This window comes from Megalops cyprinoides, chromosome 9 (genome assembly GCF_013368585.1).
Source record: "Megalops cyprinoides isolate fMegCyp1 chromosome 9, fMegCyp1.pri, whole genome shotgun sequence".
Taxonomy (NCBI): domain Eukaryota; kingdom Metazoa; phylum Chordata; class Actinopteri; order Elopiformes; family Megalopidae; genus Megalops; species Megalops cyprinoides.
In genome coordinates, this window is record NC_050591.1 from 1,957,530 (window position 1) to 1,975,273 (window position 17,744).

Genomic DNA, 17,744 nt, shown 5'->3' on the forward strand with positions numbered 1-17,744 from the left:
TGTCCCCTCGGTTGTTGTGTCCCTACCAATGTTGAGACCAAAACTACGCCCTTGCTTGTTTGAAGCTGTTTCCAATGATGCCCAGACTTATATTTTTCATATATGTAATTGTTGGTAGGAATTTAGATATAAGAATATTTCTCCTCCAAAGTAGTGAGGTCGCTGTTGGCCTTATGCTCCTCGTTGAAAAGCTACGACACGTCACTCTTGAAACGCCGCAAGAAACTTTAATGTCTTCAATTTCTCGGCTACATTGGTTTAGATTGGCGGGCTCTCTGACCAATAATAAAATGACTAGCGTCCTGAGAACCTGGAAATGGCCAATCGGTGTTTGTTCCAGTCTGATTGGGCGGGCTCTAGCTGCGTCCAGGGTATTGTGAGGGAAAAGTGTGTGCATGAAGCCGGATCTTGGAGTGCGAGTTTGGCTGCAGAAAGAAGGTACAGTGCCTGATATATTCGTTTCATGCAACAGCAATCATCACGATACTGGTACAGCATTCGTACCGACCCAAACACAACTCCAGTTAGACGTGAAAAAACTTGTCACGACATCCTGTTATGAGAAGCTTGCTAGCTAACTAACTAGGCTAACGGTGTATTCACGTCAGCTGGAAAACTTCCTCATCAGACATCTAAGAAATTAATTCATTTAACTGTAATTCTGAATTCTGTTTTAGGATTTATTTTTATTTGGCCATCGCATCCTTTAACTCAGGGGTGTCCAAACCTCTCCTGGAGGGCCACTTGTCCTGCATGTTTTAGATCTCTCCCTGCTCCAACACAGCTAATTCAAATGATCAACTCGTTATGAACTCCTGAAGCTGCTGAATAACAAACTGATCATTTGAATCAGCTGTGTTGGAGCAGGGAGAGATCTAAATCATGCAGGACAAGTGGCCCTCCAGGAGAGGTTTGGACACCCCTGCTTTAACTGAAAAGTTTTCGGTCCTGATTGCTAGCCTCCTAGCTGATGTTAGCTATTCATTTAGCTAGTTTGCTGGAACAAGTAAAGTAGGCTATACGTGTTGCTTTGTGTTGGTAGCTAAAGTAGGTAAAGTTTTAAATTCCCCGTGACCGGTCTTATTGCTAAAGCTAAAGTCTGTTGCTTACTGCTGATGCTTCGCTGTTTGGGAATCAGGACAGTTTCCGACCGTCGTGACTATAGTGATTGACTGGCCATTACGCCTACGTGAGACCCCGATGCACAAACCCATTTTTAAGGTCCGTTTGTCAGTCTCTGGTTTTTGGGATTCAGAGACATGCATACACCTAACTAGCTACTAAACGGGCTCAAATGAAAAATATATTTTAATACGTGGTATATCAGCGAAAATGTATAAATGTCGGCAGTATCTTGATTGGACTCCCAACAATATTTTAACAACGAACTGAATAACCCAGAAGGATCTCGTAAATTACACCGGTGGTATATATTGCGACTTATTGAGGCGGGAATCGCAAAACTCCTAATGAATTCTACCCACTCCAGAAAAATGGGACATTCAAAGCGACCGAGTGTCTTACCATGGTCCGCTGAAACTTGGTCTTCATAAAGCGATCGCTTCCAATTCACAAACACTTTTCCTAGGCAACCTCCATGCCCAGCAGCGCTAACAAAGGTGAAGTAATCCTGCACGGCAGCACTTTTCTGCAGAGCCTGAGGGAGATGTTCTGCAACTTGTCAGAAGGCACAACATGGATGTCTCATAGCTGCTCAGGATTGTCACAGACTCCCTCTAGTTTATGATTTAACTCACCTGGTTTGAAGCACACCTTCTCATGAAATATTGAGTCAAGGTATTACCCTGTATTACCTGGAAGCTTGTGTCAGCTATATTCAGCAAACAAGCGGTGTTTTTCTCTTCCAGGTGCCCAGGGTTAGACCAGGGTTATTCTTATGTTCTCCACCTTGCTCTTCTGGTTTGCAGCCTGATTTGGTGTCATGGTGGAGGTGATGTTTGTGAAGTCTCATGCGGAGGTAAAATTGAGCCAAGGAATGGTGTTTTTGTGGCTGAGCTAGATGTTTGTTTGTTTCAAGGTACTTCAACTACCGCACCACCCGTTTCTTGGCCGAGGAAGGTTTCTACAAGTTCCACAACTGGTTCGACGACCGGACATGGTACCCACTGGGTAGGATCATTGGTGGCACGATATACCCAGGTATGAACCCAGGTATCACCCAGGGTTACCACGGGGTTTCACAGCTCCTTCCACGCCTTAAGACAAGGGCTTCTTAAAGGGAATCTCACCAGTGTTGATACACTTCTTTAAATGGACAGATTCACATAACTGGTGTCTGTAGCCTAGCATATCAGCTCAGTGACTGAAATAAATACACCAAGGTGTATGCTCCCATGCTCCGTAGCTTTTTCATTCAGAGAAATTATTTTTATTTAGAGATTCCTAGATGTTTTCTGAGGGGCGGTGATAGATGTGTGCGTGTGTGTGAGAGAGTGTGAGTGAGCAAGCCAGGGAACAAGAGCGAAAGTGGGGCTGTGAAATGTATCCAGTTGATATTTGTTTCCTGCCATGTGTGAATGCTATGCATGTTAAGGAGCATAGTGTAGGAGCTGACTGCCACCTGTTCTACAAAAATATGGATATCTGTACTGTTATGGAATGTTGTATAGATCTGGCTTTACCTGATAATGGGTATCTAAGGTGGAACTTATAGTATAGGGATGACTCTCTCACATGAGTATTGACATCTGTGGTTTGGAATGAAGGAAGTGTGATTAAGAGGTCATGCCTATCTCCCCCCTCACCCTCCAGGCCTGATGATCACCTCGGCGGCGCTCTACCATGTGCTGCACTTCTTCCACATCACCATAGACATTCGCAATGTGTGTGTCTTCCTGGCACCCCTCTTCTCCTCCTTCACTGCCATTGTCACCTACCACCTCACCAAGGAGCTCAAGGTGAGGCTAGCACCTTGAGTCATTCCATTCTTGTGCAATCGAAAATGCAGCTGCACAACTTGTCTACAATCTCCCTAAACGTAGTCAAGTTACTCCCCTCCTCACCTCACTTCATTGGCTTCCTGTTGTTACTCGTATCCAGTTCAGAACCTCGATGCTGGTATACAGGACAGTGAATGGGACAGCCCCCTCATGTCTATGACTTCAAACCCTATGTTTCTTCAAGATCACTGTGCTCTGCATCCATAGGGCAGCTGACTCTCACAACCCAATAGGGTCGCTCTTCTCAGTTGCGATCCCTGTCTGTACTGGTCCCTCAGTGGTGGAATGAACTCCCGATGGGGTTAGGACATTGGAATCACTAGCCATCTTGCAACACAGACTGAAGACCCACCTCTTCAGACTGCATCTGTTTCACTTCTATCCCTACCCCCTAATACCTGCTACTTCTTGCATTATGATGTATCATGAATTTGTGTTCTAGGACCTGTTGTACCCTAGTATTCTTGGCTGTTGTCAGAGTGCACAAGTTTACTTGTGGTAAGGCTTGAATAGTCTTATGTTCACGCTCACTGGTCTGGGAGTATTATGAGCCTGGTCTGACACTGTTGCTTGTTTAAATTGAATGGATACCCTTATGTTCTATTGTGATGAAAGTCGCTCTCTATAAGAGCGTCTGCTAAATGCATGTTATGTAATGTAATTTAATGTAATGTCAGAACGCATTATATCTGTGATCTGTAATGGGTTTTACTATATGAAAATGTATGTTGTGTGTGATGTAAAAAAAATATGAAAGTACACTTTTAGAATTGTGAAAGTGCTGAAGAATGTACTGCTGTATTGTAGTGTCTTGTAAGCCCATATGAGTCAGTAATTCAGCGTATCTGAGGCCTCTCTGTGTGTCTGTCACAGGACGCTGGTGCAGGCCTTCTTGCTGCAGCTATAATCGCAGTGGTCCCCGGGTACATATCGCGCTCCGTTGCAGGTTCTTACGACAACGAAGGTATGGTAACGAAGCATCCTGCCCCTGTGTGGCTATGCGGCAGCACCCACCGCTCCTGACCACCCCAACCCTCTCCATGCAGGCATTGCCATCTTCTGCATGCTGCTCACCTACTATATGTGGATCAAGGCGGTGATGACAGGCTCCATCTACTGGTCGTCCATGTGCGCCCTTGCGTACTTCTACATGGTGAGTGGTGTTTGTGGGCAGGGCTCTGAAAATCACAACACCAGGCACAGAGTAGAATTATAAAGAGGATCCCAGTTTTTCAGGTTTGTGGCTCAACATCTGACTAGAGTGAGACACTCAGTTTCCCCAGCAAATTAACGATGCTGTTAGTCATGACTTGATGTCATTCATTATGTACCTGCGGTTAATTGTTTTGTTAAGAGGTAGAGGTAACCCAAGCAGCTGCTCAGAATTTGTTCATGGGGCCAATACCAGTAAATGTACACAAAGTGTACTTAAGTTGACTTATATGTAGGCTATATAAGGCACAACTGTAAACAGCTTCTTTCTATTGAAAATAATTAACAGCTGCATGATCAGAGATGCAGAATTGTGATTGGTATTGAGTGCAACTGTGGGAGGAGGGTCCAGAAGCTCTGTACAGTGGTCATTCCTGAGTACCAAGCAGTTGCCCCTCTCAGCTATATGTGCAATCCCTGTGCTGCTGTAGCAGTGAAGAACAGAGTAAATGCGCATGAACAGTATGGTCTCCACATTGCCACTAACATCTACCTGGCTTTGTTGAGACCTAGCTGATTGTGTTGCGCGTCTGCCATGGCCTTTGTCCCCCTGTAGCAGATGGCCTTATTTATAGGGGTCGACCAATTATCTGGTCGTTAGATAATCGGGGCCGATATTTGCAAATTTTTGATTGGTCATCGGTGTAATTTCCTAATATATATATATATATATATATATATATATATATAAAAAAAAAACTTTTAAAAGCAATGCATGTACTATCCCGATGCATCTCCTCTGTCAGAAAAACTGCTACTGGTATGGCTAACATTCCACGAAATTCCCTCCAAATTGCACTAGGCTAATTGGACCTTTTTGAAGCTGTATAAGTAGTCTAAGCTTAAGCTAAAAAACAAGCTTGGAATATAAAAGAAATAAGGACTTGTAATAAGGACTAATTGGTGCACTTATGCTATAAGTTGCAACAGTTTGACACTGCACTTTTAACAAATAGTAATGTATATTTATTCTTTCAAATGAAATATTCAAAGAAATTTACCCTAAAGCACAGCCCTGCTGAATTACAGTCGTCATTTAAGCAACCGTTCACGAAAATTCAACTTTAGCTCACTTGCGGTTGCACTGTATGTCGGAATGTCACGTCAAAGCTGAAAATACCCGTTTGCCGCTTTGTTTTGTTCATTTGGCCTCATCATCATCATCATGGAAGTCGAGTTATTAAAATAAAAATTTGCAGCACACAGTTTGCACTTCACAGTATTTTCGCTAACTTTGTCACAGTCCTTCCACACGGTATGCTACTTTTGTATGAGCTGTCCATTTTTCACATCAATGACTTATGAGCAAATGGGCTCCTAGAATCTCCCTGCAGCTTCAGGAAAAGCGTGGATGCACAGGCGAGTTTTAAGGTGTAATATATTAATGATTGCCATCGTTCGTCCGATAATTGAATGCTTTTGAAATAGCGATAGGCATCTGCTGCATACCCAAAATAAGATAACCACCGAGAAATTTACCCACAATGTCAATATTAGCTCCTTTTTAGTAGGCCCTGTCTCTCTCTCGTACACCGTCTCATTCGAACATGCACACCCTCGCATACACACTGCAGCTCAAATGTGACCCTCACAGATAATCTGTAATGCCAAATGTGGTCATTTTAGTTATTGCAATTTTCAGTTTATTTTTATCTTTGAGAAATAATTTTCATTTGGTCTTTTTGCTCTTTATTTAACTTTATGCCTGAAAACATATGACTAAGTAAAGAGGGTTTGTAATTAAGTCCATGTTGCCACAGCCTATTTCTTTTCACACCAGAAAAAAAACATGTTAAAAGCTTTCAAATATCGGCCTGAAATATCAGTTATCGTCCTTTTTGTCACGGATAATCATTATCATATCGGCCTTGAAAAAACCACATTGGTCGACCCTAACTTATTTAGTGCAAATCAAGTGGATTATATTATTCATGTACACAGCTGTATGATGTCTGACTCGGCTCAGTTTACAAATGTCAATCAACTACGCATCAGTATGCTATAGTGATGAAGAACAGGGAGTCTAACCCAAAAGTTGCCAGTTTGATGGCCAGTTCAATTCCTGTTGCTGTAGCACCCCTGGGAGAGGTACTCAGCCTGTTTCCTCAGTAAATATCCAGCTATGTAAACATAGACAACATCTGAAATTGTAAGCTGTGCAAGGTACTCTGGAAAAGAGCATCTGCTACACAACTGATTTAATGTAACAGTGCAGCATGGCTCACTTGGGAATAGAACCCAATGCCCTCTGGTTACCTGACCACCCCCCTGAGTGCTACCCCACATAGCCTGCAAGGTGTTGTTGCAGGGGCTTAGGTGATTGGCTGGTGGGGTGTGCTGCCATTGGTTGGGGGTCTGATGTAGGCTGTATGCTGTCCGGCAGGTGTCATCATGGGGTGGCTACGTATTCCTGATCAACCTGATCCCGTTACATGTGCTGGTGCTCATGCATACTGGCCGCTTCTCGCACCGCATTTACGTGGCCTACTGCACCGTCTACTGCCTAGGCACCATCTTGTCCATGCAGATCTCCTTTGTGGGCTTCCAGGTGAGCACCTCCCTCTACCTACACCATACCTGCTTCATCCCTGGACAAAACCCCCCGCCTAAAGTGGCCCAACCTGCCTCCCCCCTTCCCTGTTTTGCTGTATGAGAGAATGAAAACTCAGGGAGTGCATTTGGTTGGACCCACTGGGCTCTTATACATTAACCCTGTAAGGTCTGCTTGCTCTGTATGTCCTTTGTACATCCAGCTAAATACAATCATGGGGCTCTTTTCAAAGCCCTGCTCTATTCTAGGAAAGTTCACATTCATTTAATACACATTACACAATTGGAAGTAAACTACGTCTAATTTTTTAACAATTATGGGTATTTCTAACAGCAATAACACTGCTTGAACTGGGAAGGGAAGTTGAAGTCAGTTAAAATTAACCGTTGGTGAATTAAGAATTGTTTGAGTCCACTGGTCAAGTGCCTGCATAAGACAACAGCCTAGAAACAGCACAAGCCTTCAAGTGCAGGGCAGAGAAGCGGTGGTGGGAGTGGTTTAAGGCGGGGCAGTCTAGCACTTGCGTCCAATGGTAGACAGGCTCCTTATTGCACAACCCAAAGCAAAGAAGCGTCTTTGTGTTCAGTGCTGACAAGTCATGACCTTTTTAATGGCAGTACAGAGGAGGTATGTACATGTGTGTATGTATGTATTGTTTCCTGTTGTGAAAGTTCTGAGAGGAGATGCATCAATCTCTCTTCTTTTGGGGTCAAAACCTCTTTGTTTTTATGGTGGTGTTTTACATCAGGGTTCTGAACATAGGTTGAACAGGGTTCTGAGAGTGGGTGGTCCTGTTATGGAGAACATAAACTGCCTGTTCCTTTTACTAATGTAAAAAATCAATTGTAATCATTTGAGGGCATTGGGGAGTTCACTAGAGCAGGGAAATGAGTCAGTGTAATGACTCATTTCACTAGAGCAGGGAAATGAGTGTCAGTATAATGACTTACAGTGCCCTCCAAAAGAATGTTAATGCTAGAATGGAATGTGTGATTTCTGCCATTAACTTAAGGTGTTCAGATTTGAAATGAAAAGATGAATGTGAAATAAAAGTAGAAACTATCAACTTTTATTTAATGGTCTTCACATGCACATACATTTTACCATTTTAGAGGAATGGCTGTTTTTGTGTTGAGTGCCCCCATTTTCAGGTGTGCAAAAGTAAGATAAGCTCAGGTGTTTCGTTTTGTATGGATTGTTCACACATAAAAGGGTAGTGGGTGTCTAGCCTTGATTTCATCTTTTCATCTGTGGAGATTGCATTTGGAGCAAGAAGGCATAAACCAACATGAAAACCAGAGAACTGACTATGGCAGAAAAACAGCTAATCTGTAAGAAGAGAGAACAAAAAAGTCATTAAGAACCATAGCACAGGCAGTGGCTATATCAAGTACAGCAGTTTGGAAAATTCTGGGAGAAAAGAAACCACTGGTGGACTTCAAAATAAACAGAGTAGGTCGCCGAAAGAAAACTACAGCTGATGACAGAAAAATCCTAAGAACAGTGAAGAAAAACCCTAAAACAGTCAGTGACATCACCGCCAGTCTACAGAGTGCAGGTGTGAAAGAATCCCAATCCACTGTTCACAGAAGACATCAACAGCAGAATTATAGAGGGTATAGTGCAAGATGCAAGCCTCTTATTAGCGGCAAGAATCGTATGGCTAGATTAGAATTTGCCAAAAAATAGAGATGACTCAGAAGAGTTCTGGAGCAAAGTTTTAAGGACAGATGAGATAAAAAATAAACCTTCACCAAAGTGATGGAAAGCCAAAAGTGTGGAGAAAGAAAGGAACTACCCGTGATCCAAACCATTCCACCTCATCTGTAAAATGGAGGAGGCAATGTCATGACCTGGGCATGCATGGCTACTTCTGGAACTGGCTCACTCATCTTTATTGATGATGTAACAGATGATGGCAGCAGTGTACAGACAGATTTTGTCTGGCTATATACAAAGCAATTCCTCCAATCTCATTGGCGGGCGCTTTATCTGCAACAAGACAATGACCCCAAACACACTGCCCGTGCAACCAAAGCTTTTATCAGGGACAAAAAATGGAAGGTTTTACACTGGCCAAGTCAGTAACTAGATCTAAATCCAATTGAGCATGAATTTTACTTGCTGAAGAGGAGATCGAAGACAGAGAGCCCCCGTAACAAATATCAACTGAAAGAAGCTGCAGTGAAGGCCTGGAAAAGCATTTCCAAAGAAACTACCACATGTTTAGTAATGTCAATGGGTTGTAGACTTGATGCAGTCATTGCATCAAAGGGCTGTGCAACCAAATATTAGACCTTATCACTTTGATTTGTTTTGAAATTCATCTGTTAACTTACTTTTGCACATCTGAAAAACATTACTAAACATATAAATGACATTTTGTATAAAATGATAAAAGCATATGTGCATGTAAATAGCATGAAATAAAAGTTAAAAGCTAGTCTCTACTTGGGTCTCATAGTCATTTTTTCTCAAATGCAAATGCCCAAAGTAGCAAAAATATCAAATTCAACTCTACTATTAACATACTTTTGGAGGGCACTGTAAGTCCAAAGGCCAACTCTGATGACTTCTGTAGCAAATCCCCTCATTGTTTTTGCTCAGCTGACTCACCCTGGTTGAACAGGGTGAAGAGAAAAAGACTGGTGATTGTAGATAAGGAAAATGACACCCCCACAAAGCCTGTGAGCTTTACTGTGAGGCAGAGATGTTCAACACAAGTAGTGTACCAACACCTATGTGTTTTTTTTTTCCTTATTTATCTGTTTATTTTATGAGCTTTTCCACCACACAGTAGAAAAAAGTACAAGAAACAGAATGCCAGGATCTTTACAGTGATCCAGCTCAACTTTAATGCATGCTTGCTGTAATAGCATAAACTACCAACACTACAGCAGACATCTCCTGCTACACAGCAATATATTTATTTAATTAAATTAGTTAATTAATTGATCACATCAATTAACAAGATAATGGGGTTATCGGTAAACCATTGATGAAATGCAGTCATAAACAATTCCTAACCACTGGCCACAGTTCAGTAAGATTGAGACATAAATGTGCCCAACTGCCTTTGGTTATGATGACCACCCATTTTTGGTTGAGCCATGAAACCACAGCCCCACTCACTATTGCCTGTTTGACAAGACCCAGCTCTGCAGTCCATTTAACCACCCCCCTTCCTGTGCCTGGCAGCCCGTCCAGTCCTCCGAGCATATGGCAGCCTTCGGCGTGTTTGGCCTGTGCCAGATCCACGCCTTTGTGGACTACCTGCGCAGCAAGCTCAATGCCCAGCAGTTTGAGGTCCTCTTCAAGAGCGTCATCTCCCTGGTGGGCTTCGCCCTGCTGTCCGTGGGCGCAGTGCTCATGCTGACTGGTAGGTAGTACACTTTCACTGACACAGAAACAGCGATGATGGCTGCCTGGTTTTCTGGGGTTGCCATCCTGAGAGCCTGCCTGAACACATGCTCAGTTTTAGTAGTCTGCACTGTGCACTGTAGTCTGGTTATCGAGCCTGAAACCAGAGGGTTGTTGGCTTTGCTCCTTGTCATGCCAGACTTTAAAACTGATGCACAATGTCAAGTCCCTACATTGTGCAGGTATAAATTGAGGGCTTAATGACAGTCTGTAACACTGATGTCCTGTCCAGGGCAAAAGGGCTTGAAACATTACACTGTTTCATGATGCTAAAATTAGAATGAACTTGGACTTTTGACTTGATTTTACCAGAGCAGAGAAAGAGACATGTTTCAAATGTGAATCCTTCTGTTTTACCAGCTGTATTTAATTACCTGGAATGGTAAGAGTGAGTATGTGTGTTTTGCAGGAAAAATCTCTCCCTGGACGGGTCGATTCTACTCCCTGCTGGACCCCTCCTACGCCAAGAACAACATCCCAATCATCGCCTCTGTGTCAGAGCACCAGCCCACCACCTGGTCCTCCTACTACTTCGACCTGCAGCTCCTGGTCTTCATGTTCCCAGGTGAAGAGCGCCCATTACCACGGTACACCAGTGAGGGAGGAGGGCTTAAAGTGTGGAGGTGCCATCTGTCAGTCATTCACAAACTTAACCAATTAAGTCACATTGTCCTCGAATGCTGAACACTGATTGGCTCACTCTGCCAAGTCACAGAAAGCACAAGGATGTGGCAAAAGCTACATTGCAAGGGTGACAACTCACTTAATAATTGTCTCTAAATGTAAACAGAAGATTCTGATCAAAATGGTTACAAGAATAACAATTGTAGTAGTACAAACATCTCCAACAATACATGTTTTATACATTCATATAGACTGTCAGTAAATGTCAAATCTGAATTAGTATTGTATGATGTTCCTAAAAGGTAATAAAACTGAACTAATTGGTTCTAATGTAAGCTTGCATAGCCAGTGATTCAGCAGATCCAGGGTTGAGATCCACTGATGCTTCACACAGACTGAAGTGTCCTCGTTTCTGTGTCATAACAGTGGGGCTGTACTACTGCTTCAACAACCTGTCTGATGCTCGGATATTCATTATCATGTATGGTGTTACCAGCATGTACTTCTCGGCTGTCATGGTAAGCTCACTGCTGCTTTCACACCATGCCCTTGTGCACTCTTGCTGTGCAAGTGCATGTGCTATTTATCAAAATTTGGCGGTTCTGTGATCATGCGAAGAAAACATCACATAATCACACATTTTTGGGTGGAGTTTCTCTGGAGCATTTTGAAGCGAGATTCATATGATATATTGACAGTTGGCAGAAACATTCAACTCCTCTCCTATCATGGTAAAAAGGAAGCAAAATTCCATTTCCTGTGGTCATGGGAGGGTGAGGCTTCATCAGCCCCATAATAGACAGAGCTACCATATGCTTTACATCACTGACTTTTGTAAACCAATGAAGACTCCTCTCAATAGAGGATGGCACATGGACAGCTCCACCCATTTTTCCATCCACAGAGACTAGCCTGACACTTGCCTTGACTCTTGGTCATGATGCCTAGATTTTCAAAGTGAGCAGCTGTGCCATTACATTTCTATAGGGCATTCCTTACCACCATATGGCCACATAGGCAGAACGTAGAGTAATTCTCAGTTCTCATCTCAGTAATGCATGGGTTAAAGATCTCAGAGATTTTAGATCAGGCAATAAATTATGACTAGCGTATACGGGCTCTGATATTACCAAACCGGAACGCAATTTTATTAAAAACAATCACTGATGTGGTGTTTTTTCAGATTAGTTTTAACCAATGGTAACCTGTTTAGGCTAGGCCTGTTACTGACACGAGAACGCTGTTCTTATCCAATCGACAACTAGTTTCAACTGTCTGTGAGGTGAACACAAGCACAGTAGAACAGGGGGTGAAAAATAAATGGCGATAGGATTGGTTAGATGAAAACGGTAATGACGGACAAACATTCGGCGTATGTTGTCACAAATTAAACGAGCCCTGGAGCTGCTTTGCACCGTGTGTTGGAAAAAAATACAGTATGGGACAAGCGGCAAAAGGTATTGTCTCAGCATGATACAGATAACTCCCTCACACAAAGCAGCTGTTGTACGTCAGCGTTGCCGGGAGCTGTGGCCACTGTAGCTGCTGCCACTTCATCCATCCAACTGCGTGTGCAATCATAAAGTCCGCATTTATTGAGGACCATGACCTGTCTTTCAGGATTGCGCCAGCACTGGATGACCTGTGCAAAACATCACAGGACAGAACTGCGCTCTCCAAACTTAGCGTGTCAAATACACAGGCCAGCTACCTATCCACTCACGACGTTGCCTGTCACATTAGGCAATGCTTAGCGCACAAGCTGTCAAAACAGATGTTTCACAAAAGTTGATGAGTCCACAAACCGCAACATGTACAGAATTTTCAATGTATTGATCCTATTCTATGATGATGACTTGGACAAAGTTGTAACACAAGCATCTTGCTACTCGACCAACTTTTACTGAAGTTGCACTTTTCATTTTTAATAGCATTTAAGAAAAAAAGAAAGCACTTTTAATTTGAGCAAGGTAATACAAAATTATATTGATGCTTTTTTTTTACAGTTTTGAACTAAAGCTGTTGTGGTAATGCTAAATGTATGTGTGTCCCATTTTGACCCCCCCCCCCCCAAAAAATTCAGGCTCAGAAAAATTTGTTGCTTTAAGCCCTGGTAATGGTTGAGCTGGAGTGAGTACTGCCTCAAAGTCCTGTAGTTTGTGGTTAAGTTGGTATCAGTTTACTGCCATGGCTCTGTTAGTAACCTTGCAGTTGGCCTCTGCAGGTTCGTCTCATGCTGGTCCTGGCCCCAGTTATGTGCATCCTGTCAGGAATTGGGGTGTCCCATGTGCTCACCACCTACATGAAAAATCTGGATGTCAGCCAGACTGATAAGAAATCCAAGAAGCAGGAGGGCTCCACCTACCCCATCAAGAACGAGGTAAAAAAGCCAGATGGCAAACAAGATGGCAAAAGCTTATTTACGAGTCCATATTTTGTGAGGCCACCAGGTGGCTCCGCTTGTATTATACTGCAGCTAGAGTGCCATTTTGCAGGCTTCAAACACCTAATTTTGGGCCTCTGATGTGAGGGGGAAGTAAAAACAAAACAAAAACATACTTTTGGATTCATAATGTTAATGTTATTATTTAAAATGTTATGGGTTCCATGAAATATGTGAAATGCTATTAAACCTGTGTGACCAAGGAATGTTCAGGTTAACCCTCTCAACTCATCAGAAACATAAAGCTAGCAAATACTGCAATAGCCATTCTGTTACCTACCTAGTGTGGAAAAAATGGATAATAAACATTTGTCTGTTCTTAGCTTAATAAATAAATATGTTATTAAATTTGTGTTATGTTGTTGTAATCACATGTACAGGTACATGTACTGTGGCTCTTTTACAATGACAGTCTGTTTCCTGATCCAGCCAGGTTGGCTACCTGTTTTTTCTGCACCATTAACAAGCATTTGTTGTGATGTCAGTCATTCACTCTGACCAATGCCCTCCCTGCATTCAGGTGGTCAGTGGGATGATCCTGGTCATGGCTTTCTTCCTCATCACTTACACCTTCAACTCCACCTGGGTGACAAGTGAAGCCTACTCCTCCCCTTCCATTGTGCTCTCTGCCCGGGGTGGTGATGGCAGCCGCATCATCTTCGACGACTTCCGAGAGGCCTACTACTGGCTGCAGCACAACACCCCAGAGGTCAGTCAGGGGAGGGTTCGCTTCCTGGTAGTAGACAGGGTACTTCCTGTCAGCAGATGTATCACTTCCTGTCCAAAAAGCATAACTGTTTCCTCTGTGATAGTCTTTAGGAGTCACTTTAAGTACTTGATATGACTTATTTACCTCATGAGGAGTTTTTTTTTTTTCTCAGGCAGTTCTTGTGGCATTTAGTCAATCAGTAAATAAAAGCAATGCTTAGGACAGTTGTACTAGGATTTAAGCAGAGCTTAGTAGAGTTGTCCTGTATTTAAGAAACTTTAAGAAGTTTCAAGTGAATTGTTATTGTGTGCATGTGTGCGTGCGCTCGGTGATTAGCCATGACCTGTAACTTGCTTCCCATGGCTTCACAGGATGCCAAGGTGATGTCGTGGTGGGATTACGGGTACCAGATAACAGCCATGGCCAACCGAACCATATTGGTGGACAACAACACGTGGAACAACACGCACATATCCAGAGTGGGCCAGGTAAGCAGCCATTTATGCTTGCAGTGGACCTCCAGTGATCTTTTGTGTGAATGTCTTTGAACATTAATTGTATTATATTCCACCGCAGTTTCTAAGCAGACATTCTTATCTAGAGCGATTTGCATATCTTAAAGTTTTTACATGTAATCCATCTATCCAGCTGGATATTTATTGAGGTAATTTGGGTTAAATACCTTGTCCAAGGGTACAACAGTTGTGCCCCACTGGGGAATCGAACAAATAACTTTTGGATTACAAAGTTTGTTCCTTGTCCCTATATCACATGCATTAATCTTTTATGTCGTCTTTGAACATTTGCAAGGCCGCCTTTGGAAAATGTTGTTTATAATATGTCATGTATCGTATGAGTGGCCTTGTATGGTCTGCTAACATGCACTTTTTCGCTTAGACATCAACAAGTTCCTGTGGATGGTGCGTATTGGGGGCAGCACGGACACCGGGAGGCACATCAAGGAGCACGACTACTACACCCCCACCGGGGAGTTCCGCGTGGACCACGAGGGCTCACCAGTCCTGCTCAACTGCCTCATGTACAAGATGTGCTACTACCGCTTTGGCCAGGTCTACACTGAGGCCAGTGAGTGACTCTGCCCGCCTCTCAAGCTCGTCCCTGAACGAAGGATCTCAGTGGCTTATGGCATCATGTGACCTCTCAGTGTTACCACGGAGACATGCAGCATATATTGAAGTCTGGCCTGAGGTTATATAGTCTGTAATGAGAGAGCTGGGGTTTAATGGGTTTAGATGCCATGTGCTGTTGATCATTGACTGAAACAATCAAAAGAGATTAAGCTTCATAGAGAAACATTTTGAATGGCTTAAGTCGGTGGAAATGGTGGAAAAAAATCTACAATACAGCACTGCATGTAGCATTGGTAGCACTTGCTTACCTACCTGCCTGTGCAGTCAGACCCCTGCAACTAATCCAGAATGCAGCGGCATGACTTGTCTACAATCTCCTTAAACATAGTCAAGTTACTCCCCTCTGGTCTTTTCAACTTTAATGGATACCCTTACGTTCTGTTGTGCTGGAAGTTGCTCTGGATAAGAGTGTCTGCTAAAAGCATGTAGTAGTGGGAGAGTGAGGCTTCACAAACCCCATAATGGGTGGAGCTGACACATGCTGCTAGTCACAGACTCATGAACCAATCAAAAAACTTTACTTTTCATAAGAAAACTATCATTGTGTCATGGATGCGAACATGATAGCTCCACCTATTTTGAGGCCCATGAGGCCTCACTCTCCCATCACCAGACATAGGTGTGACTGGATAGCACTCTTTGGAACTGAGTATGATTACACCCCCCCCCATAGAGCGCCCCCCTGGGTACGACAGGGTGAGGAACGCTGAAATCGGGAACAAGGACTTTGAGCTGGATGTCCTCAAGGAGGCCTACACCACGGAGCACTGGCTGGTCAGGATATATAAGGTGAGGAGCCCAAGAAAGCCGCACAACAGATACAGAAGACAGTCAGAACACAGGATGTACCCTGTCTTGGAGGTTCCAGTGCAAGCTGTAGATGTTTCATTTCGGATCAGGCCCCTTCAACAATAACCATAACAATCCAGGAAATCAGAACACTTATAGCTTCAACGATGGCAGAGACAGAACTTCCAACATGGAGCACACTTAGTTGATGTCTGGTCAATATATAGAATATCTGTGGCCACGCAGCACGGTCCCAGCTGCCCGTCTGTAAACCCATATATAGTATCAGATTACTCTTTATCTGACAGACACTCTAATCCAGGGCCATTTAAAGAGCAAGGTGACATCACAAGGCCATGTCATAGCAGGTATCTGGCACCAAAGACAAAACATCAGTACATTCATCCGTTTTGTAATAGTTTTAAATGACCCTGAGATTTATTACATTATTCATTTGGCATACACCCTTCTCCAGGGTGACTTAACATTTTTTCATTTGTATGGCTGGATAATTTCTTAAGCAATTCAAGTTAAAAACATGAACAGCAATTCCCCTACTTAGAATTGAACCTGCAACCTAGCAGGTGGAGCCATTCCTGCTGTCAGGTCATTCCAGGTCTTTGTGTTTCTCTCATTGGCTGTCCACTTCTCCACAGGTGAAAGACCTGGATAACCGTGGCCTTTCCAGGACGTAGGCCTGCCTCCTCTGCCACCTCTACACACCTTTTCACAACACAGCACTGAAAGCCCTCCCCTGTGATCCAGAGATGACGACACTCGTGATAATAATGAATGCAAATATTTTTTTCCATTACTTTTGGAATTTGTAGAAAGAGATTTGTTTTGTTTTTTTTAAGGAAAAAGAAAATTATTTACGTGTGGCATCTCATCTGGAATGTAAAGTGTCCAAAACGTCTAAACCAGTGTCAATGAGTGATGCCTGCAATTGGTGTCTGGGTGACTAACTTGTCAGCCGTGGGCTCTGAGTTTTGGCTAAGCGATCAAATAAACAAAGGGAAAAAATGGGGTATATGATTAAGTTTTTGTGGTTTGAGGTTTTTCTTTGTGTATTTCAGATATATAAGGCTGAGAAATGTGTTGAGTTTGTCAATACTTGGAATGAGCTTTGCCTCTCCTGTGTAACTCCACTTACAATTTGCTACCTCACATATATGTCAGTTCAACAGGTTACGGAAAAACAAGGAAGTTCTTAATTGTCATCTACTTTGGACATCTAAAGGAACCTTGGTCCCAGATTACCAGAGATGTTTCTGATTTATGCTCCAGTTGAGCTCTTGCTTACTTCATTTGAATCATTTGTGTTAACGCAGGTAGTTCGGTCTGAATGGTGTGAATGGTGGAATGGTGTGTACTTCCAGCACTCAGTCACTTGTATTCATGTAGCAGAATGATAAATGTAATGATAAATGTAGCAGTTGTAGCATGCAATTAAGAGCCAGGACAGAATGAAAACCAGAAATGTCTCTGGCCACTCCAGGATCAGGTTTGCTTGCCCCTGATTGACATTCTCGGACTCAGGAACTTCCCTTAGGGAATTTCCATGTTTATTGTGAGGCGAGAGTGGAGCATAATGGATCTATATGGCTGATTCCACTGCTGATGCATATCTGTTGCTGTGGCACATTCATGTCTGGGTATATTTTCTACAATTCTACAATGACACTCTTACTGCTACCCATCAGAGGGTGCTTATAAGTTCAGACAGCAAGTACTGCCATTTATTTAACAGCTGTAATGGTTATTTCCCTCACTCATATTCAGCACTTCTGTTTACTCTTTGTGAAGTATTTTGAAATTGAGAACACTGCTGTAGAAATTTATCATTACATTACATTGTATTATCATCGTTTAGCAGACGCTCCTA

General features: G+C 42.9%; 1 protein-coding gene across 1 annotated transcript; it reads left to right on the forward strand.

The window, feature by feature from the left end:
• Window positions 1–380: 380 nt before the first annotated feature.
• Window positions 381–16,628, forward strand: LOC118782883 (dolichyl-diphosphooligosaccharide--protein glycosyltransferase subunit STT3A-like). Its single transcript, XM_036536497.1, has 15 exons — window positions 381–438; window positions 2,039–2,160; window positions 2,773–2,918; window positions 3,834–3,924; window positions 4,007–4,113; window positions 6,556–6,720; window positions 9,922–10,102; window positions 10,553–10,708; window positions 11,194–11,285; window positions 12,992–13,147; window positions 13,731–13,919; window positions 14,291–14,402; window positions 14,817–15,005; window positions 15,744–15,859; window positions 16,516–16,628. The coding sequence occupies exons 3-15, from the start codon at window positions 2,778–2,780 to the stop codon at window positions 16,552–16,554; spliced, it is 1,734 nt and encodes a 577-aa protein (XP_036392390.1). The 5' UTR covers window positions 381–438; window positions 2,039–2,160; window positions 2,773–2,777; the 3' UTR covers window positions 16,555–16,628.
• Window positions 16,629–17,744: the final 1,116 nt, after the last annotated feature.